We start from the raw sequence: 23,320 nt of genomic DNA on the forward strand, positions 1-23,320 counted from the left end.
CACGTTGACGGCTAAAGACGTCAAATATCCTTTTTTTTTTTACTCGGCTGGTAGTGAATGAGCTCACATTTTGCCATGGGCAACGTGTATCCCGTCTAAGATGTCCCATTTCTATTATATCATTTCTGCGTTACAGACAACCCATTAACGTGAAAATTTTAAAATTACAAAATTGGACATTTGTTTTTTTGCAGGAAAACGACAATATGTAACAAATTGAACATGTAAAATGTGTAATATTGTCCACGTGTAACATTTGTTACGCAAAACAAGTGTGATGGAATGTGCAACTAATGTCATGTGACGTTTGTGTCAAGCATGCAACGAATGGACTCCACGCCGATTGGTCAACACATTTTACAAGCTCCGCCTCTGTGTTTTCTCCCCTTCGAAAAGTCAAATTCTCTCCTTTGCTTACAAGCCGCCTCAAACCTAAAAGTCCGAATGGTTCTCGTGTGTGTGATAAATCCGACGGTTCTGGTGGCGTGCCCATTGCCGTTTGTTTCACATGCTTACAATCATGTGTGCCTCGCATGGCAGCAGGCGATGACGTGACTTTGCGCTTTGCGCTTGGCGGAGGTCATAAGCTGTCAACTTTCGGGTGTTAATTAGCGAGTTGCCAGCGCTAATGATCCACTAACAGCCGTCACAACTTTTTCACACTGGCCCCAACAAGCAGCACCGTTCATCTCTTCTTCTTCATCATCATCATCATCACCCTTCGCTAATTACGTCTCACCTTTGTGTGTGAACGTGCAGATTTGTTCCTGTGTGTTTGTGAATTTGTGGGAGCGTGTGTGTGCATGAGATTCTTTCCCCCTCCTCATTAAGAATCATCTCAAAACTAACCTTTGAACTCGTGACGAGGTATGTGCTGACGTCGGACCGAACAAGTGGGATGCCAGAACGTCAGGTCACGTGTTCCGCTGACATGTATGAAGATGACGATGTTCACGTTCCACCTTCACGCTGCGATGTTAAAAGTCGAACAATAAACATGTAATCGTACTTGAACGTGTTGCATAGATCCAAATGGAAGGGCAAGTTGCCATGGCAACCATTTTCCTCACCTGTCATCTGTGCTGGTGGTGGAGACCAGCAGCCAATCAGAGAGCAGCTTTTCAGGGACGTCGGTGTCAGGTGAAGGGGTGGTGACTAACGCGTCGTCGTTGTCACGGATATGCCTCCTGATGGACAGGTGAGGTCACAAAACTGATTTTCTTTTCCCCAAAACTTTTTATAAGGCGATGTGACATCACATGAGTGTTGGGTCAATCCGTTGTCTCCAGCTTTCAGCGCTGGCGGCTCCGCGACTTCCTGTTTGGCAAGCACGACATGTTGTCGTGGCAACAGCCTGATGAAATTCCTGCACAGGTTTGCTTTCTGGCGACGGGCCTCTCGTTTCGTTCGTTGCTTCACTGCATCGAGACTTCAAGGTAAAGGTTAACGTGGGCATGTACATGCCAATCATGTGTGTGTCGATTTGAGTTTGTGTGTGTTGTAGTGTGTAGGTAAGTGCGTGTATGGCGGTGTGAGTTTGTGTGTGTTGTTTTTGTGTATTTGAGAGTGTGTATGCCTATAAATGTGTCTGCCTATGTGTGTGTCTGTTTTTGTGTGTTAATGTGTGTGATTGTTTTAAGTGTGTGTATTGGAGTTTGTGTTTGTATGATTGTTTGTGTTTGAGTGTGTATGTCCTTGTGTTTGTGAACATATTTTGTGTGTTTTGTGTATGAGTGTAGTTGTGTGTGCTCATGAATGTGTATTTCTGTCTGTTTTTGTGCCTACGTTTGTTCGTGTGTGTGCGAGTGCCACAGTGTTTGAGTCTGTGTCAATTTTTGTGTGCGCGTGTGCGTTGAAGTTTTTTTGCATCGCTGTTTTGTATGTGTCGAGAATGTTTTTGGGTGTCTGTATTTGTGTCCTGAGAAGAGAAAATATTTCCCGTAATTCATTTACGTGAAACATACCTGCGCCTTTATCACGTGAAATCACTTGACAGGTGACACTTGCGGTCAGCGACGAGTTAAAAGTTGTTCGAGCACAAGCTCAGGAAACGGAAGTTGATCGAGCGCCAATCGGCACGCTTGATTGTAAGCTTGTTCAACAGTGACCTCTAGCGGTCAGATCGTGAGAGTACATGAGTCATCTAGTGGCTTTTTATTTAGTCATTTTCAATTTATTCATTCTTTTTCACCAAAATTGGTTTTGTTGTGACGGGAAAATACACTTCTTACACTGCTCAATAATTCTCAATTCTGGCTGTCATCTAAATGCCTCATGTAGAAATATCTCTTTTGCTAAATCAATTATTTTATTCATAATAATTAGTGTTATGACTGACTGCCATAGAGATGGCATGTTTATTATAGAAGTTAGAATTTTAAAATAGTAAAATAATTCCGTCAAAATATAATATTTTCCTTAAAATTGACTCTGACACACTCCAGCTAACTAAATGGGGCAAGTCCCATTCCATAAAAAATGGATGGATGGTTTTATAGGTGTGGTGTGCAATTACTGGTCAGATAGGAGTCACGCATTGGTGCAACAATGGTTTAATCGACAACATGCAGCGCATCACAATGTAAAACTTCAAAGAAAATTTGAAAGCACGTGTAAATACTGTGCTTTGTCTTTTAGCATCAGGCTAGCTCGCTGCCTAGCCGCTACAGAGCTAACCGCTCCATCGAGTGGCACATTAAGGCACTTCGGGAAAAGATGAAGCTATGAAAAGAGCAAATATGTTGGGGCGTTTAAGACCATGTGTGCACAAAAAAATAAACAATCATAATAATTAGCATAAAAAAAAAATTGCAGCAGGATTCAAACATTCACTGGATGACAGGATATAAATAGGCGTGTTATATTAAGATACAATCACAGTTTTTAATCCATCTTATTTTTTCCGAGGATACAATTGTCACTTTGGGAAGTTTGAAATGTTATCAACAGCTAGGCAGGAAATGTTTTTGGCTAAATCCTTCTGCTTGCCTGACACTAAAACTATCTTTCTTTGCGGCAAACTTTGACGCGTGTGCAAACATTGAATCATTCAGTCATAAATAAAAGTTCATATTACTCGTAAAAACAAGTTTCACATGTTTTTTTTTTCTTCCAAAAGTGTAAAACCAGCGTAATAGAAATGATTTGTATACAGCACTTGCTAACAGCTAGCTTGTGTAATTACACAACAACAAGAAGCTACGTGCCTAATAGTGCGACTTGAACTTGAGCTTGTAATGACATAAATATAAATATGATTTCAATTCATATTTCAAAGGACATCCATTTGTCTTGTTAAGGAAGAAGAAAGAAAGAAGAAGGGGCCCTCTTTTCCACAGGGCAACTTCACAAAAATAATCATCAAACAAAAGACAAAGTAAGCAAAAGTTTTGGCAATTTAGTGTCACCCATCTGTCTGGGATAGCGGCTCTTCTCATTTGAGTGAATCTCCTCATACGAATTGGCAAAGTACACTCCCAGAGTGGCTGTTTCCAACCAAAATGGCCCGCTTGCGTTTTCATTTCAGCGTGGGGCCTTGAGACGATTTCATCCATCGTGTTTCGAGAAATCAAATTTCAGGTGGTTCAGTGTAAGTGGCTAGGGGGTGATTTTTCTTTTTTTCTCTCGTTTTAAAGCTTTCAAGGGGCACCAGTGAGGGAAATGATGAAAAGTGGCCGCTTCCAACCAAAATTTCAAGCATGGATCCTTGAGAGTTTATCATGCTCGCCTTTTCATGATAGGCCGGGCCAGCCAATTTCAATCACTCAGAGAAACTTCAGAGTTTTTTGGGGGGGGATCAGGGGTAATTTTCCAGGGGACTGAGGGAATTTTCAGAAAATGTCTGCTTCAACAAAAAATGACAGACTTCCTGTTGAATTTTAGGTACTTGTGACTTTTTCACGTGTCCTATTTTGATAGACCCAATTTTGTGTCCATGACTGAAACTACTGCCCGGAGCAGATATTTATTTATTGATTTATTTTCAACTTTCCACTCGACGCTACAGAGGGAATTGGGCCTCCAAAGTGGCTGCTCCAAATCAAAATGGGTTGACTTGTTGTTCAATTTCAGGCATGGGTGCCTGAGACTTTTTTTCATGCGTTCTGTTATGATAGACACGTCCACCAAATTTCATGATCGGCGGAACTGTTGTCAGGGACTCAACTTTTCACATTTCAAGGCCAAAAGGACCCGAGAAAGGATGCTTCAAACTAAAAATGTCTTACTTCCTGTTCATGACATAAATCAATGTGTCAAACTGTGGCCCGCGGGCCAAATATGGCCCCGCAGTGTAATTTATTTGGCTCACGAGGCTATACCAAATGACTACATTCTATATGATAATAGTAACATTCAAAATTAAACATTGTATTGCATGAACAAAACCCCTTATAATAAAAATTTTCAATAAAAAAATAATAAATAAAATTGAGATGTTTTTAAAAAATTAAATGCTGGCTCGTGGCTTTTTCAAGTTTTACTTTTCGGCCCACTGAGTATTCGAGTTTGACACCTCGGACACAGATGATAGACATGTCCGGCCAATTTTATATTTATCAATCAAACTGATGTTGGGGGCATATTTTGTTTCCCCATAAAATTCCAAGGCGCGTTAGTTGAGGAGTTTTGAATTCGTGGGGTTACCTTGAGGACCCCCAATTAATTTGGCATAATAATAATAATAATAACAACAATAGAGAGCCTTCAGCAAATGATTTGACATAGAAGTCAGTGAGTGCATGTGATTGGTCAGAGTTGCACATGCAGGTCACGTGATGCTAGCTGTCACACAAACATGACTGCGTTTGAATCTAAACATCCAAAGTGTTGTTACTGTTAACAGTCTGTTGACTTGAGTGAGCGTGTGCTTTCGCATTTTCGTAATCATAATCACCATAATCATCATCGCTGTGTAAACTTCATCTTCGTGGTGGTACGTACGTTTAAAGACTAGCACCGTGCACGCTGGCCCGCCTGTTGCCGTGGCAACAGCTTGCGTGTGCATGTAACCCGTAGAGAGGTAATCGTTGGCACACTGACACATTGGATTAGAGTAAGTTAGCATGAAAACATGCTAACGTTTCCTTCGCCTAGTGTGGCTGAGGGTGGCGGGTCAGCCTCTGATCTGTTTGCGGGGTTAGCATGCTTCATGCTAACGCTTCATTTGCCAAGCGTGGTGCGTGGCTGACGATGAAAAGCGCCTCGGCATTGTGTTTGTTTGAAATTTTAGCACATTAAGCGCTAATATTTCATTAGCTTAGTGTTGCGCAACACCCATGACCCTCTAATCTCGTTGCACTCTTGAGTACAACGACAATAAAGGGATTTCTAATTCTAATTCTAATGATGAAGATGATGGTGGTTAAGCATTACGTCGTCTTGATGGATTAGCATGCTAAATGCTAACACTTTTCAGCCTAGCATAGCTGATGAGCATTTTATTCTTGGCATGCGAGGTTAGCGTGATAAATGCTAACACTTTTCTCCCTAGCGTAGCGTACGTGACAATGATACTGAAGTTTGTTCGGCAATCAGCATCGCATTTGTTCGCAATGTTAGCATTTTGCATGCTAAAATTTCTTCGGAAAGTGTTTCAGCATCTGATCACTTTACTTCAGCGCAGTGTGGGAAATTATGAAGATGATGTGGGTTTAGCATGATGTTTGTTTGAGAGGTTTGCATGCTAAATGCTATTTTAGAACTGCAAATGTAACTAAATAAAATAAAACAGCAGGTTGTTATGGCACAAAGCAGGCAACAGAGGGCGTTGCTCTCTCACATTGTCACCAATAAGAAAGCAACAATAAAGCAATATTTTCGTCAAGCAGCAGGAATGATGGGAAATGTAGTCAGGAAATAGACTACCTATTGTTCGCACCTGTTGTTGTTGTAGGGAAACATCCATGTGAAGGTGGCTCTCTGAAGCACCGCCAACATTCAGACTTTCATTTCTTTTTTTTTTTTTTTTTAAACAAGACTACTTCTCGGCTCCCAACTCTCATCCAATCACGTTGACCTGTCGGCTGGTTGCGAGGCAGAAAAGTGAGCCGGTTCCAGAGGCAGCCAATCTTGTTTGTGGCCATTACACGGCAGCGCCTGCACGCATGAAATTAAATTCATGTGACTCCCACGTTATTTTTTATTTTTTTTTAACACATTCCATTACGATTATTAGCGCAGCTCGCACTGCTAGAACAGCTTGCGGGAGGACGCTAATGTTGTACATCAAAGACAAAATTATGCAACACAAAATCTCAACCACTTACAAAACTCATAATAATAATAACTAAGATGAATAATTAATAATAATAAAAAAATAACATCATCAAATACCAGTGTGGTGTGGTCCACAGGAGACACTGTAAGACGTCCACAAGCTGACCGCCATCAGGAAGGTTGTGATAAAACCAAACACCTGATAACGCAACACACAAACATTACAACGCACAAACAACACAAATATGACAACAAACAGAACACACAAACACGCACGACAACACACACACACACACGAGAATACACAAATACGACAACCCACAACGACACAAAAATCAAAACACACGACAAAGCATGTTGCTGTTCGTTATAATTATACACCAACATAATACACACACAGAGCACTAACACAAACATTCCGACGACAACACACAGACAACTTCCCAAAAACGTGACACTTACAGATGCTGCCACCAGGGCAGACACTCCTCCACTCTTCACCGCCGCCACAATGGAGCCGATACAGATCAGCACCGTGCCCACTGAGTAGTGGAAGAATTCCTAAAAGGAGATGGAAAAATGAAGAGGATGAAGGATGAGGAAAAGAAAAAAAAAAAGGGGAGGAGAAAGAGAAGGATGAAGTGCAGCAGGAGGACGAAGCATAGGCAGAGGAAGAAGAATCGGGAAGGGAGGAAGAGGATTTAGAAGAGTAGAAGAAGGAGGAGAAAAATGATGAGGAGAAAGAAAGAGGAGGACAGAAAGGAGACCAAATAGAAGTATGAGCACAAAGAGGAGATGGAGTAGAAGGAGAAAGAGAAGGAGAACACAAAGAACAGGAAGAAGAGCAAGAAGAATGAGGAGTAGGAGAAGAAGCACGGGGAGGAGGTGCAGAAAAAAAGAGAAAGAATTGGAAAAGGAGAGGGAGCAAGGGGTGGAAGTGGAGTAGGAGGAGGATCACGGTGGAGAATGAAGAAAAGAAGGTGGAGGAGTAGAGGCAGGTGGAGGAAGAAGAGGAGGAACAGAAGCGTGGAAGGAGGAGATGGAAAAGGAAGGGGAGAAGATGGAGATGACGAGTAAAAGGAGCAAAAGGAAGAGTGGGAGACATGTGGAAGAAGAGGAGGAGGAGGAGGAGAGGAGAAAAGAGGGAGGAAGAGGAAGATGATGTTCTGAGAGAAGAGGTGGCATGAGAGTGGGCGTGGCTTACGGTGAGCGGCCAATTGATGCAGCTCATCTTGGCCTGCAGGCGGCACAAGTGCATGAGGAAGAAGACCAGGAGCACCACCAGGAACCACACGGCCACCACCTCAAAGTACTGGAACGCCGCCCAGTTGGGCCATCCCCGTGCACAGTGCACGCACAGGAAGGTCACGAGCAGCGCCACCTGCAGGCCACACAAAAACACACACGCGCCACTTTGTCAATTACATCTGAGGCTCCCGCTCTTTATGTGAAGGATTGCTAACCTTTGAGGTGGCCCAACATTGTTATGTCCATGGCCAGCGCAAAATTTGAGGTAGAGGTTCCTTCTCAAAGGGTTCAGCCCGAGTTCTTCTCATATCATGTATCTTACTCACGCCATAATTGCACAACATAATGCTAAAAAAAAACAATATTGCTGCTCATGTTCATAGTCTTGTGACTGATACAATATAACAATATTTGTAGAGCACATTTTAACATCTTACTTCATACTGTACATAAATATATTTTTCCTTCCTTCCTCTCAATGGAAATACTAATATATTTACTAATGCACCTAATAACAGCAAGCAGTTTGTTCGAATTGCAGCATTTCTTCTTCTGAGAATGCCTACCATACCAAAGTCAAATTGGTACTGCGTGAAATCCATAATTGATTCGAAAAGGAATCAAAGTGAATCGAATCGGGCCCTGGTGTTTCGAATTGAATCAATTTTGGAAATTTGAATTTATCCCCAGCATTAGATCTTACATATAGTTGAAAGTAATTTGAGTATTTTGTTTCAGAAAATGGAATTTTTCAAATTAATCGTAAAACACAAGTACCCAGAAGTGACTCTCAGTTAAAAGTGCGCGTGTGTGTGATTATGTGCGTGTGCGTGTGTGTAACCACACCCACAGGATGCCACCGCGTGCACGCACTGCGCCCCCCCCCCCCCGTTACCCCCCCCTGTTGACTAGCTGCTAGCGTTGATTTCTCGTCAGCAAAAGGCGTCATTGTTGCGACTGAGTGCAGTAGTTGTAATATAGTTGTTGTTGTGTAATTGTTGTTGTGTGGTGTCTAACCATCTGGGCCATCTTGAGCAGTCCCGGGATGGTTCGGATGTATCCCAGGTTGAAGACGCCGTCGGACGCGGATGTCCTGCCGGTGCTGGTCGGGCTTACCGTGTGAGACATTTTAGCCTGCCCGATAAAAGTAAACTTGCGAACTATTTGACAACAGAAGGAGAAAAAAAGATATCCTGTTGGTGGCGTGAAAAGGGCTTCAGTGCGGAAAGGCGCCAAAACACACGCCCAGCTCGCATGCACAATTGCCCACTTCCGGTGACGTTTCACAACAAAAGCACTCGCAGTCCGGTGGTGTCTTTCACAATAAAAGAGAAGTTGATGAAGAGAGAAACTTGGACCGTGACACCGTGACATTTCAATATTGTTGATTCAAATTAGTTCATATAATAAAATCATGTCATGATTGCATCTGTTTAATGACACAAAAAGTTGTACATTGGTTCATGAAGTCGATGTTTCTCTTATTACACTACACTTTTATTGTCTTATTGCCAAGTGTAGACCAAACTTTGCACTCCGAGTCAGGTTGCCGATTCAACCCTGAACGCAATCAACAAAACAGAAACAATATGTAAACTTTTATGCGACAAAGATTGGAAAAGAGGACGAAAAAGGCAACAGAAAGACTCCTTAAGATAAAGACTACAAAATGCTGGAAAAAATATACTACACAGACTCCAAGAAGGTAAAGACTAAACAGACTACAAAGTCGACAAAAAATACAAAAGACTAAATTAATTATATTACCAAAAATATAATAAAACTGGAAAGTACAAAAAGACAAGACACATAATTAGAAAAAGCCACAAAAAAACACTATAAAAGCTCCCCAAAAAACAAAAGGCTGGGAAAAAAAAAATGACTGAAGAGTAAAAAACGACTTCAAAGACACAACATGTAAAGATAAAAAAAGACCCCAAAAAATAAAAAACACTAGAACTACAAAACTACTGAAAATTACTTTTTGAAAATAAAGTAGAGCGGCACTAAAAAGATGTAAAAGAAGAACAAAAAGGTCAACAAAAAGAGCATAAAGTCTAAGACTATGAAACAGACTGGAAATGACAAAAAAACTACTAAAAGTACAAAAGCCTACAATGACTAAAAGAGGAAGTGAAAAAGGCAAACGCCTTTTTATCGCTTCTTAGTTATGTGGCGTGTACGCATGTGTGGTGGAAAGTGAAAGTTTGTGCTGATGAAGAAGCAGTCATGCAGAGGTCGAAAGGTCCTTTTTTCACCTTGATCACATCCTTACGATTTGTGCAATTGCCGCCATAATTGAAGAAACAAAACAAACTCGAACTCCTTCTCCAAACAGCATTTTTATTTTGACTCCGCCCCTTTGCTGCCATTGCAGAACAGACAACTCCTCAGATGACGAAGACCATGAAGATGACTAATGAAGTTTCACAGTCGAATAGAAAACGTCTGAAAATTCAAAGTTGGAAATTTGGCATTTAGAAAGAACTACAAAAGATTAGAAAATGTCCAAAGACTACAAAAAATGACAAAATACACAAGACTAGACGACACAAGTCTACAAATAGACTGAAAAAGACGCTTCTTCGTTCAAGCCTTCAAAATAAAAGAACTGACTGATTAAGTGATGACAGAAACTGGTGATCTTGACTCTCACCTTGATCTTGACGCGTGTGAGCATGTTTCGACTTTGTGCGTGGCGCGTCTTCACCTGCAGCAACATGCACACTAATTACCCACATATTACCCACATATTAGAATGAAAAATAATGAAGCAGTTTCTGTCACATTCAACAAATGATGTGATAGATTGGTAGTGATGAGAAAATTACGCTTCAAATTTGCTTCCTGAACCAGTTGTTGTATTTTTGAGTCCTGTAGATGGCACTGTTGGTTTAAATAAAGGTTTTTAAAAAAATGGTAACTCAGTGTACTTTCAGTCCAATGTTGAACGAGAGTGCCATCTACAGGAGTCCAAAAATACCACAACTGATTCATGAAGCAGATTTGAAGCTTCATTTAGCCATCACTATAGATTGCCCATTGTGCTGCTCCTTCTGGTGTGCCCATCATGGCCACCTGGGGGCACTATAAGACGGACAAAAGGACACACCAATGTCAACGAGTCTTCGCAGAGGAGAAAGAACATGTGACCGCGATGACTGTTATTTTGTCTGTCTGCAGTGTTAGTGTTCAATCTGTCGCCGAAAGGGTTACACTTACAGCAACACAACAAACTCGCTAATCGTTTCGACTAAATTGTTGCCAGTCAGGTTTTCGTCGAGTTTAGTCGAGTCAAAGCAAAAAAATTCAGTCGAGCGACGGCTCATATCTCGGAATTCCCGTCAAACTCACTGGCATCAGGAAGAGTAACAGTGGCATAAACAGTCCGAAGCTCAACGGCGTCACCGGCTGGAGCATGGGAGGAATGCAGTTCGCTATGATCTGCTGCATAGAGACGCACACGCAAACACACAAACACACACGCAGACTGGTCATACTTAATGTTTTTCATATTTTTATATGGTGACGTGCTCATGTATTCATGTTAATATTCTGATGTGTTCATGCCAAAAAAAGTCCTCTCATACACACCATAAAGAAACCTCACACACACACTACAAACACGATCTCACATTCACACACATGCGGGCATCAATTATTTCACACATGCTAAAAAAAAATACTCTCACACTCGATCAAGCAATTCTTTAAAAAAAAAAAAAAACCTCACTCGCACCAAAAAGCTTCTCATACGCACCCAAAAAATCTCACACTAATGAAAATCTCTCACACAGATAAAAAAGAACTTACACATGCATGAAAAACCTCGAACACATCATGCGATGTGGAGTAAAAAGGCTCACACTCACGTGATGGACAGCTTTGTTGAATCTGAGCATCGCGATTCCGAGCTGAGCGAGAACAATCATCGACAAAGAATGTCACATGACGCAGCCCCTTCGACGATGTCATCTCCTCACCTTTGACCTTCCGTCGGTGGACGACGACGCCCAATGTGGCCAACACCAGCACTGCCGCAGAGACGCCAGCGCATATTATCGCCACGTCCCTCACCATGTACGCCGGCCGGTAAGTCTGCTCGGCTCGTCCCAACACGTTCTCCACCCGGCAAGTGACCTCTTCCTGCCGCTCGTACGGAACGGAGCTGTTCAGGTAACAAACCGACGATGAGGTCTTCACTTGCGCCTCCAACGTTGACGCTAAGCGCTGCCCGGAGGCCGAAAGCCAGGTGATGCTGGGCAGCGGTAGGCCCTCCGCCGCACACTGCAGCCACTTGGGGGCGCTGGAGCTGCCGTTGACCAATGACAAGCTCAGGATTGCGGGCCGCACTGACAGTCGAAGAAGAAAAAAATAGGAGAGTGACGAGGCTGTGTTTCTAACCCTGCATTTCGAATGAGAATTGCTAACTTACCAACAATTAGCATGATTCTATAGAGCAGTGCTTCACAATTATTTTCTGTTACGCCCCCCCCTAGCAAGAAGAAAACAATTCGCGCCCCCCACCACCACCCATTCGCCGCCGCAACGATAAATAATATAATTTTCATTGTAAAATAATCATACACCGAGTTAATACTCGCAGAGTACAATGGGCAATGAGAGCGCCACTGCCAACTAGTGGAGTGGAAGTGCAATTACACTTTATTGTAGTACGGTAGAAAAAAAGCATGTTCCCCAGGGTCACACGCCCCCCCCTCAGCATCGCAGGGGGGCCCGTCCCACTATTTGAGAAGCACTGCCATAGAGAAACCAAAATAGCGCTTCAGCGTTCACACAAATAACCACGCCCCCTTACGACCAAACAGGAAGTCCATTCAATAAGTTCAATCTTTACCTTGTACTTTCAGGATCAACTTTCTGTACTGCGGCTTTCTTCCATCCAGTGCCACTTGGCAGAAGTACACGCCCTGATCCTTCACCATGACATCTGTGATGCGAAGCGACACCATTCCCTGGCGGAGGTCGCCCGCCAACAAGTAGCCCTCCACGGCAAGGCAATTTATGGGCGTGGCCGACAAGTTGTTCTCTACTTGACATTGGAAAAACGGCTTATTGGTCACGCTTCTGCCGATCCAGCTTACCTCGATGCTGCCGGCATAGCGGTCCTGCTCGGGATGAGTGAAGGAGCATCCCAGGATGGCGTCTTGTCCTCGCAACGCACTAACCACATCGGTGGTGTTGACGGTCAACGCCGATGATGGCACACTTCCTGTGCCGGCACCACATGTGGCAAGAACTCAATGCGTTGACTTCCACGTCATGCCACTAACTTTCCGCGTCAACATGCTAAAGCAGCCAACAGCCGTCACTTTGTCATGTTATATTGAGCCAACTGAGCTTGCGTCGACATTCTAATGTCGTCGCTAAATGCTTCCACGTCAACATGCTAACGCCGCCAAGTATTTTTAAAAAGAGGAAGTCGGACCATGATGAGGCCGGCATATTGTTGGAACATTGTGTCGGAATGACGCACAACTCACCGGTGCTCACCAGCAGCAGAACACACGTACGCAGAAGGACACGCATGTTGGTTATTACACGTGTCAAACGGAAAAAGCGCAAAACAATGCTGGGTCACCAAAGCAATTCAGGAAGGAAACGAGTCACAAAACGCTGACTGGTTATAAGATAATCACACACACACACACACACACACACACACACCCACACACACCCGCACCCCCCCCCCCCCCCCCCGGTCAGGGGTTGGTCCACACAAGTACAGAGAGACAAACACACACGCACACATGCACACACATGCACGTACACAATAAGCAAATAAAAACAAATTGTCCAAAAAAATAATTTAAACCTTTAATCCTTAACTTTATATTTTTTGTTTGTTTTTGAAAGTCTATTGGGTGAACGTGGTAGGTTTAGTTGCATTTGCGAGGACTTTTGGTCATTTGAAAGATTTTTTGGGATACGGTAGGTAAATTAAATGGTACTTTATTTTTGGCCCCATGACTTCCTATAACAATTTTTGTAGTTCGGTTCTTTTTTTTTTTGTCCATAGTAGGCAAGAAAAACTTCCTCAAAATAAAACAAGAGTCACACTGGAAAAATATACACACACAAACACACACACTGATCCATCATGGAGGTGTTGCTGTGCGTGTCGTTGTTGTTTGCTGCTTATAGAGGTGAGATGAGCCACATTCATACGCACGCATGCGCTTACACACACACACACCCTCACACCCCGTAGTCGCTGTGTGAGAGTGTTTCAGTTTGGAGTGTGAGAGCATTTCAGTTGTGTGGCACGGTTAAAGTGGTGCGTGAGTGCACTGGCTCACTCCAAGGTGCATCAAGCAGCATGGTAAAAAAAAAAAGTCTGACGTGTGTCTGTGTGTGCCAGGCTGTTTGGGGGTCTGGTCAAGGACATCCAGAGAAAAGCTCCGTTTCTGCTCAGTGACCTGAGAGATGCCTTCAGCCTGCAGTGTTTGGCGTCCATCCTCTTCCTCTACTGCGCCTGTATGTCGCCCGTCATCACCTTTGGCGGCCTACTGGGAGAAGCCACCCAAGGAAACATCGTAAGAACCACAGACACACTTCTTAACGGACCATAAAAGGGTTTGCCTCTGCAGTGACATCATCATTCCGAGACATCCTTTGTGTGTGTTTGTGCAGAGCGCTATTGAATCTCTGTTTGGGGCATCCCTGACGGGCGTGACCTACTCTTTGTTTGCGGGTCAGCCTCTCACCATCTTGGGTAGCACCGGACCCGTCCTGGTCTTTGAGAAGATCCTCTTCAAGTTTTGCTGGTGAGTCGGGTCCGGGTGACGTTTCGGGAAGTGAGTCGGGTTTAAATGCTGCTGCTCCGGAAATAATAGTTTGTAACGTTTACATAAACCTCAGATTTGATTAAAAAAAAAAAGAAAAAATCGCAGATCTGCAGTCAATATATAATGAACGCCACCTAAATGCTTCCAGAGCTGGAGGTGCCACAAATTTAGAAATTGATCTTAAAACCCTGGTCAGATTTTTGCTGTGTTAGCATGAAGGCTAGCGTTAGTCAATTATTTGTGACATTGGGACCAAGGCGAGGATCAGACAGATGCTTCAGGTGTTTCCAAGCTGATCATCCTCCTTATCTCTGTGGGGAGCCATTGCACTTTTAGTAACCATTAATAGTCTCAGGTATTTACACACAAACACTATTACGGCGTAGTGAGTTTGCGCTGGGGTGATGATCATGATAATATCCTCTAAAGAATTCCCGCAACAAGAAGTTCAAGGCCAAACAGAGATGGACTTTTCTGGATTTTTATTGAGCGTTAAATGAGCCTGCAAAGGAAGCGTGACGTGACAATCACTGGGTGAAGAGCAGGAATCCGCTGAAGGTGCTGTGGTGGTTGCTGTTGTCCCAGATCTGCGTGTTGTGCCAAAGATGCAGCGAGAGCTTGTCGCCCTTCTCCAGCTGCAAGGTGGCGCCGTTGGACGCCGTGTCGCTGCCCTCGCCTGACGGCTGCTCGTGGGCTATGAGCTGCACCCTGGCGTCGTTCTTATACAGCACGGCACTCATGGGGAAGTTGGTGGGCGCGTTGGCAGTAAAGCGGATGTAGTAGACGCCGTTTACGGGCGCCGTGAAATAACCTGGTGGGAGATAAGCAAGCATGAAGACGCATTTTCACGGGAACCAGTGGATGTGCAATAATAATTGATGCCGCCTCCGTCCAAAAAAAAAAAAAAAAACTACAGAGAAGCTCCTCAAATCACATTACTTCATAGCAGTAGGCCACAAGATGGTGAGAAAGCACTACTTTTGTCTAAATGTAGCCCCCTGACTCACTTCAACAAAGTTCCTTGGTACCAAGTTGCTACATGCTTGAGATATTTCTTTATTTTTGTCTAAATCTAGCTCCTCAACTTCCTTCTACATAATTAATTGCTACAAAAATGCCACAAAACAGCGGCAGAGCACTACTTTTGTCTAAACGAAGCTTCTCAACTACCTTTAACATCATTCATTTGCAACAGAATGTTGAGACCCCACACTTATCTCAAAATGAAACTCCTTAACTCACTTCAATTGAGTTCCTTGGCTGCTACTAGATGGTTGCAAAGCACTACTTTTGTCTAAATATAACTCTTCAGCTCACTTCAACGTAGTTTCATGGCACCAAGACGCCACAGGATAGCGGCAAAGCAGTAATTTTGTCTTAATGAGGCGTCTCAGCTTCCTTCAACATGATTCATTGGTATAAAATGGTTGCAGAGCCCTACTTTTGTCTAAATGTAGCTACTTTTACGTTGTAAGAAAAAAAAAATGCCTCCAACCACCACTGTCAGGAACAAGAAGGTGGAAAGTGACCGCTGACCTGTCTCCGGGTTGTACGCCTCGCCAACGTTGGTGAGGACGTCCTTGAAGAAGAGCTTCTTCATTCCGGATGTGGTCTTCTGGAGTCCGTTACCGCCCAGAGACGCCGCAAACGCCACCTTTGGCACATCTACAGCAAAGCAGCAAAAACCATACAGCGATTCATTCGGGCATCTTTTTCACACAGCAGGTTAACCAAGTATTTGAGACTGACTTCTCATATTCCTCAGCTCCGTCTCGGTTGTCTCCATTCGCTCTTTCAGTTCTGCCGACACACAATGGTTTTGTTCCGCTTTAAACAGCACTAGTATGTGTTGAAAAAAAGAAAAAAAACATACCCGTGTTTTCCGTTTGGATCTGTGTCATCGAATCCTGAAGGCGTTTGATTTCCGACTCGACGTCAAACTCCGTCGGAGCTTCATCGATCCTTTAGGGGCAACATTCAAAAACAGCTGATTATTGAGATGTTATTTTTGCGCAAAAAAGCAGATTTTGTTCTGCCTTGTTGTTGGAACAAGCAAATATTATTTTTCAAGATTAGATGCAGTGGTGGGCCGTCAAGGCCTTCTCTCTAATCAAGAAATCATGATCATATTCATCACATTGATGTTATATCATATCCTAGTGTAGAAGTTTTAGCTGAGAGTTTTTATCCAATCAGAATTCAGCTAGCTCGTGTTGCCGGGCAGATCTCACAATACCAGTAGCATGCACTATTCGTCCGAGGCCTTCAGATACAGTCGTGCAGGCTTCTCTTCTGTGTGAGCGTTGGGGCTCATACAGTTGATAGACACTTGCGATAGCCGATCAGATCACGAGTTGATGACAGTAAGGCCGATTTATCGACTATTCGAGTACGTTGGACCTCAAGGATATCAAATAAATGCTCACACGACTTTACGTACAGTGGGAAAACCAGGAATCCGCTGAATGTGCTGTGGTGGTTGCTGTTGTCCCAGATCTGCGTGTTGTGCCACAGCACCATCTTCAGTTTGTCGCCCTTCTCCAGCAGCAGGGCGGCGCCATTGGACGCCGTGTCGCTGCCCTCGCCTGACGGCTGCTCGTGGGCGATGAGCTGGATCTGGGCGTTGTTCTTGTACATGACGGCGCTCATGGTGAAGTCGGTGGGCGCGTTGGCCGTGAAGCGGACGTAGTAGACGCCGCGAATGGGTGCGGTGAACTCGCCTGGAGGATGTGGATGAGGTTGTTGAGCATCACGATGTCTCATGGCGACGGCGGTTGCGCAGGCTTACCCGTCTGTGCGTTATAAGCCCCGCCGACGTTGGTCAGAACGTCCCTGTAGATCAGATCTCTGTTTCCGGACGTCGTCTTTTGGGCGCCGTTTCCCCCCAGCGAGGCAGCAAAGGCAATCTTTGGAATTTCTGCTCAACGGAGGGTTAAACTTTGGGTTATTTTGGAAGCAGCCACCTCAGATTGTTGTTTTTTTTTTAATGAACGGGGAATTTATTCCAAAAGCGGGCTGACCTCGGACTGCGCTCAGCTCCTTCTCGGCCCTCTCCAGACGGTGCATCATGGCTGTTTCCACAAAAGACATACAAGTCACACTGAGCATGCGTTACTGCAACAATTTGTGAGGGGCAGCGTCACCTCGCCTCTCGGCCTTCATGTCCTCCACGGCCGCCCGGATGCCGTCCAGCTCGTCCTGGCGGTCCAGCGGCCGACCCGGGCTGCAGCGCGCGAGCGCCACCGTTAGCAACAGAACAACTGCGAGACGAACAAACATGATATCGGAGCAGAGATTAGATGGTGGCGTTGCTGACTTTTATAGGACGACGGGTTGCCGTCTTTGCACCGGCGACTTTTGACTCGTCAATATTGACTTTGGTACAAGTCGAACATTTGCGGTCGTATCGTTTGAGGTTACAACGTACACACCGGGACGCTAGCAGGCGTTTGCGTGACAATTATTGATCCAGTCAGGGTCCAGTTTATCAGAAATCTGCTATTGGCTGATGGAATATGAAGGAACTTTCATGTGAAGGTCGGGGTCATGGATCAGAAACAACAAACTTTGCCACTGAACTTTCTTACACTTTCACGCTGGCCATCTGAGCTGTCGTTTAACTGCTTTTTCACGAGCTCCGGCGCTAATGCATCTAATTATCCGAATGCATGAAGTCGCAAGAGTTGTAAGCTATCAACCGCGGTTAACTTTCCCTCCGTCTCGTTCCAGTATTACTCGTATTTTTAACATCATGTCATCATCCGAGGATGTCTTAGTTGATAGCAGAAGGAATAACCAGAGTGTGACGTTTAAAACTTTGGGCCATGACTATTTTTGCCGAGTTCAAGTCTGTATTTTCGCGGACACGCATTTAAAATAGGGCGTTTTGCGCCGTTGTGGGGATGAACACACTTGACTTTGTTTGCTGCCAATCGAAGCGACGCGTGTCATTCTTTTTAAATGCGGTGTGTAAGAAGTACTTCCTAGTCCTTGACATGGCGGGAAGAATAAACTAATTAGCTGGCAACTTGCGGCTGCTTCGAGGCATGCAAAGTACATTTATAAGGAATTGCAAGCAGATGAGCGGATGATGTAAAGTTGGCTCGGGATATGACTCTGACCCGTCTCCTATGTCTGACATCACGGCAACGTCCTCCTGCCACATACACAATGAATGGCTGCAGCAATGGCACGCTAAGTGCAGTGTGAAAAGGGCTTAGCAAGGTATTGATCCAAATGTCCTCCTCAGCGACTACGGCCTGTGCTACTTGTCCCTGCGGACCAGCATCGGGCTGTGGACCGCCCTCATGTGCCTGCTCCTGGTGGCCACCGACGCCAGCTCCCTCGTCTGCTACATCACGCGCTTCACCGAGGAGGCCTTCGCCGCCCTCATCTGCTTCATCTTCATCTATGAGGCCCTGGAGAAACTGCTGCACCTGGGTCACGTCTACCCGCTCAACAAAGCCAACCACCTGGACAATCTGACCTTCTACACGTAAGGCAGACACCTGAACGCAACTCAAGTGGACTTGGATTGAAGTTCTTGTGTCACTTTTGTGCAAAATGCAGTTGCGAATGTTCTCAACCCGCCAACGCCTCGGCTGAATCGCATCACATTTGGAGGAGCTGGGGCCACAACTCGTCGGCGAGCATCCCGTGGGAGCAGCTTAGTGTGAAGGTGACGCAAATCCCCTGGAACATCTCGTATGTGCACTTGATGCAGAACCGGAAGACACGAGCAGAACCTCGGCCGAGCGTCTCTTTTTCTCGCAGCGCTGTCAGACTTTGCGCGGGGAGTTTGTGGGCTCGGCTTGCGGCCACAACGGTCCCTTCGTCCCCGACGTCCTTTTGTGGTCCATCATTCTCTTCTTCACAACCTTCTTGTTGTCTAACTTCCTCAAAGGCTTCAAGAACAAGAGATTCTTCCCCACCAAGGTGGGTTTCACTTCCTGTCATCTACTACCAACACATGAGATGCCCGCACGACTGTATCTGAAGGCCTCGGACGAATAGTGCGTGCTGTTGGTATCGTGAAATCTGCCTAGCAACACGAGCTGGCTGAATTCTGATTGGATGAAAACTCTCACCTAAAAATACAACACTCGGATATAATATGACATTAATGTGAAGAATATGATCATGATTTCTTGATTTTGTGAGGCCAGCAGAGAAGGCCATGATGGCCCGCCACTGAAATCTACACAGGCATAGGCAAAAGTCAAGTTAAAGGTTTTTGACGTGCAGGTGCGATCGACCATCAGTGATTTCGCCATCTTCCTGACCATCTTGTTCATGGTGCTGGTCGATTATCTGGTGGGAATTCCGTCACCGAAGCTCAGTGTCCCGGACCGCTTTCAGGTAACATAGAATTCCAGACTGTGAGAATAGAGCAGGGGGGAGTGTAAGTGGCTAACGTGTGCAAAAATAAATTTAAAAAATTGGGTTTTGTGATTATTATGTCAATCTGAAGGTTCCGTCCCCCCAAAAAAACTGCTATGCTAACTTATGAGGACATAGTCGTGATAAAAAAGGCAGGGAATTCTGTTGTTAGGAGGAACTGCTGTCCAAGAATTCCGGGCGAGACAAATTCAATAAACTCCAAATTCTGCTTTCAACATGCTGCCAGCGAGAAATTTTGCTGATATTTTTGTCACTAGTTTCAGTTTAATTTCTCGTTATTTATTTATGAGTAATACGTAATCTGGTGTGTCTCAGCCCACTTCTGATCATCGCGGGTGGCTCATCTCACCACTGGGTCCCAACCCCTGGTGGTCGCTGCTGGCCGCCGGCATTCCCGCTCTGCTCTGCACCATCCTTATTTTCATGGACCAGCAGATCAGCGCAGTCATCGTCAACAGGAAGGAAAACAAGCTGACGGTACGGCACGAGCCGGCATGCAAGCGCCGTTGTTGCAAACGGGAGCACTTTCCATTTCAATTTAAGCTGTTTGTGTGTGGGGGGGGGGGGGGGGGCGGAAACTTGCTGCAAATAGCTAAAAGCCACATGAAGGTAGAAAAGAACTTAAAATGGAGAGGATCATAAAGCAGCAGCCTCCAGTTTTTATGAATAAGGAAGGAGGGTCGAGGCCGGATGGGGACCGAGGTAGCAGTTGAATTGCGAGATACTGACCCGCAAAATAAGGTCAAGTGTCCTGCCCTGTTTATTTGTGTAGCACATTTGCTCCCTCTTCCGAGCTCCAGTTAGAAGGCAAGCAGCAGCATTTTGGAGCAACTGGAGACGCTTGAGGGAGGATTGGCTGACTAGACGAGATGTAACAAAGGCATGAATTACTGTTTTTAAGCTTCGTTGAGCAACAAAAGGCTTCACTTTAACTAGCTCCCGAAGATGAAAGAAGCTGATTCGAACAACAGCACGGATTTGCAGATCCAATTTGAAGTGGCCGTTCAATTTAAAACCCAAGTTCGAGCGTGTTGGCTTTAGATAAGACGCCAGGGGGCCCAATCACCATGTATGTAAAGGTCTGTATGTAAACAGTCATGAACCCGTGTTACATAACTGACTCTCGTTCAGTCAGTAGTCCAATTACTGAGTACAAACAACCCACCTTGACCTGAGGGTAATCAATAATATTAGCTAACATACAAAACACTGACTAGTAAATGAAAGGTTTCTCCTTACTTTGTCGTTTCTTGCGCCAAAGCAATATTTTTGCTGAACTGCCAATGCGCGGCTTTGCTGTATTCCAAAATAAATCTCTGAGATTTAATGGTGAATTGGCGGTTATTTAATGGAATGGTATCACATTTACACATTTTTACGGACTACAGGACACACCAGTATATAAGCCGCAGCAAAAAAAAAAAAAAAATATGATATACAAACTGCAACAGATGATAAGATGCAGTTTTCTATGTTGAAAAAAATGAATTTTGTACTGTGAATACACATGAAGGTACATAAACAGATTGTTAAAACCGTGCCTTTTAACATGGCAACAACTTTGCTCATTAAAACAGAACAAACCCAATAAATTCCCGCAAATTCAGGTCGAAGCTTTCCAACTGTGAAAATTCCCCAAATTTTGCAACCCTCGCCAGCACGTCCGCCGCGTAACCCCGCCGGTGGGCGTGTGCTTCCTCCAGAAAGGCTGCGGCTACCACCTGGACCTGCTGGTGGTGGCGCTGATGATAGCCGTGTGCTCCATCATGGGCCTGCCGTGGTTCGTGGCGGCGACCGTTCTCTCCATCACGCATGTCAACAGCCTGAAACTGGAGTCCACGTGCGCGGCGCCAGGCGAGCAGCCCAAGTTCTTGGGCGTCCGGGAGCAGCGCGTCACCGGCTTCATGATCTTCCTCCTCATGGGCTCCTCCGTCTTCATGACGTCCATCCTCAAGGTGAGCGACACCCCGTCCGTCTGGGTTGATGTTTCCTTTGCTCAGCTGCCTTCGACATTTTTTTACCTCCTCATTTTATCGCTCAAAGGCATTCAGGTGTGTCTCAGTCCGTTTCCCACAAAGCGAACACCGTACATCCTCCAGTTCTCTTCTACTTTTTCCTAGTTTAGAGTTATACAGGTGAGGCAAGACGACCATATTTGCAACTTGAGAACATATCTCAGGTCAAACGTTTCTAATATTACATGCTTTTGCTACGTGTCAACGAACACGACCGTATGTGTCTGGCAATGTTCTGTGCGAATACTGTATTTTTCGGACCACAAGGCGCACCCGCATATAAGCCGCAGCAACTCTTATTTGGAAAAAAGGAAAATAATAATAATTTAAAAAAAAATAAAATAAAATTTAAAAAATGATATACAGGCCGCACCAGACTATAAGCCGCAGTTTTCTATGTCTGAAAAAAAAATTGTTGTTGACTGCATGTACAAAACAATTTTATACTGTGAATGCACTGTTAGCATACGCCATCTCTTCTTCTTGCTGTACTCCATTGCTTTTCAAATATTTTCTGTTACGCCCCACCTAGCAAGAAGAAAACAATTTGTGCCCCTCCACCAGCACCCACTCTCCGCCACAACTCTAAATAATTTCATTTTTGTTGCAAAACAAACCAACACTGTCGAGTTAATACTTGCTTTGCGCAATGGGCAAGGAGAGCGCCACTGCCAACTAGTGGACTGGATGTGCAATTACACATTATTGTAGTACGGCGGAAAAAAAGCATGTTCCCCAGCATGTTCCACAGGCGCCCCCCCCTCAGCAACGGCTAAAGACGTCAAAGATCCATTTTTTTCCCACTGGGCTGGTTGTGAATGAGTTAATAATGTTGTTGTCGTCACTGTCTCCCCCAGTCTGGAGCCTGTGCCCAGCGTGAAGGTGGCTTTTGAAGAGGATATGGGCATCTCTGACGTTGACACGGCGCTATAACTCGCAGGTGCACGTCGACACCACTTGAAGAAGAAGTCAAAGTGGAAGAAGAGAAGGACTTTGGTTCTCTCCTTGAATACCAAAGTGTTTCTTCCATCCATCCATTATTTGGGCCGGTTATCCTCACGTTCTTGTTTTTTTTTTAATTCATGTTTTATGGTAAAATATGTTTGTATCACTCCACCAAAAAAAACAACAAAAAAAAACCTTCCCATCTACTCTTCATGTCTTCATGGAAACAATATTTTTTTTCCCATAATGCATTTCAATGTGTGTCGAGTGCACACCACTGCTGCAGAGGGTGCCCCTGGAATCCTCTTGCACTCCTCCATGATAACATTGCAGATGTGGATGTTAGAGACCTTGTGTTCTTCCACCTTCTATTTGAGGATTTCCCCAAGAGGCTCAATAGTTTTTAGGTCTGGAGACATGCCTGGACTGTCCGGGAGATCATCGTCAGCAAGAACTCGAATTACTATACCATGAAGTGTCCTTGCTTTGCCTGCAACTCAGCTTGTGCACACATTCCTGCGTATATAATATTGAATATACATGCAGGTATATTGCAAAGGGTTAAAGGTTAATTTAACAATAATTACTGTACTTTAGTGATGTATGTATGTTCAATGGTTCAAGTTATGCTTTCATTGATAATTATTATGAATACATCACTTGTTAAGTTTGTAGTGAAATACTGTA

General features: G+C 44.5%; 4 protein-coding genes across 8 annotated transcripts; 1 reads left to right on the forward strand and 3 right to left on the reverse strand.

Moving 5' to 3' along the window:
- The first annotated feature begins 533 nt into the window (after window positions 1-533).
- On the forward strand, window positions 534-23,205 carry LOC148328569 (sodium bicarbonate cotransporter 3-like). Its single transcript, XM_088306659.1, has 13 exons — window positions 534-579; window positions 1,027-1,198; window positions 1,290-1,436; window positions 13,847-14,021; window positions 14,119-14,252; window positions 18,523-18,768; window positions 18,843-18,951; window positions 19,047-19,208; window positions 19,518-19,631; window positions 19,989-20,150; window positions 21,377-21,628; window positions 21,674-21,759; window positions 22,546-23,205. Exons 1-13 carry the CDS (start codon window positions 534-536, stop codon window positions 22,619-22,621), a joined length of 1,881 nt encoding a protein of 626 aa, XP_088162785.1. The 3' UTR covers window positions 22,622-23,205.
- cmtm7 (CKLF-like MARVEL transmembrane domain containing 7) lies at window positions 3,330-8,734 on the reverse strand. Its single transcript, XM_088307725.1, has 5 exons — window positions 8,482-8,734; window positions 7,421-7,597; window positions 6,679-6,777; window positions 6,334-6,415; window positions 3,330-6,096 (listed from the first exon to the last, which is right to left on the reverse strand). Exons 1-5 carry the CDS (start codon window positions 8,590-8,592, stop codon window positions 6,083-6,085), a joined length of 483 nt encoding a protein of 160 aa, XP_088163851.1. The 5' UTR covers window positions 8,593-8,734; the 3' UTR covers window positions 3,330-6,082.
- On the reverse strand, window positions 9,788-13,111 carry LOC148328571 (sialic acid-binding Ig-like lectin 15). Of its 5 annotated transcripts, none has more exons than XM_088307031.1 (7): window positions 12,969-13,111; window positions 12,323-12,697; window positions 11,448-11,816; window positions 11,337-11,378; window positions 10,819-10,908; window positions 10,121-10,174; window positions 9,788-9,912 (listed from the first exon to the last, which is right to left on the reverse strand). In XM_088307031.1, exons 1-7 carry the CDS (start codon window positions 13,012-13,014, stop codon window positions 9,881-9,883), a joined length of 1,008 nt encoding a protein of 335 aa, XP_088163157.1. In that variant the 5' UTR covers window positions 13,015-13,111; the 3' UTR covers window positions 9,788-9,880. The 5 variants fall into 5 exon arrangements, with proteins under 5 accessions (XP_088163157.1, XP_088163156.1, XP_088163158.1 ...); XM_088307030.1 differs by having other exon boundaries at window positions 10,819-10,911; XM_088307032.1 differs by lacking the exon at window positions 11,337-11,378 and having other exon boundaries at window positions 10,819-10,911.
- Window positions 14,739-17,585, reverse strand: LOC148328572 (complement C1q tumor necrosis factor-related protein 4-like). Its single transcript, XM_088305758.1, has 8 exons — window positions 17,417-17,585; window positions 17,294-17,344; window positions 17,062-17,190; window positions 16,714-16,993; window positions 16,147-16,235; window positions 16,023-16,073; window positions 15,810-15,938; window positions 14,739-15,084 (listed from the first exon to the last, which is right to left on the reverse strand). The coding sequence occupies exons 1-8, from the start codon at window positions 17,550-17,552 to the stop codon at window positions 14,801-14,803; spliced, it is 1,149 nt and encodes a 382-aa protein (XP_088161884.1). The 5' UTR covers window positions 17,553-17,585; the 3' UTR covers window positions 14,739-14,800.
- Window positions 23,206-23,320: the final 115 nt, after the last annotated feature.

Source organism: Idiotropiscis lumnitzeri, chromosome 10 (genome assembly GCF_059441095.1).
Source record: "Idiotropiscis lumnitzeri isolate Australia: NSW breed Sydney's pygmy pipehorse chromosome 10, RoL_Ilum_1.0, whole genome shotgun sequence".
Classification (NCBI taxonomy): domain Eukaryota; kingdom Metazoa; phylum Chordata; class Actinopteri; order Syngnathiformes; family Syngnathidae; genus Idiotropiscis; species Idiotropiscis lumnitzeri.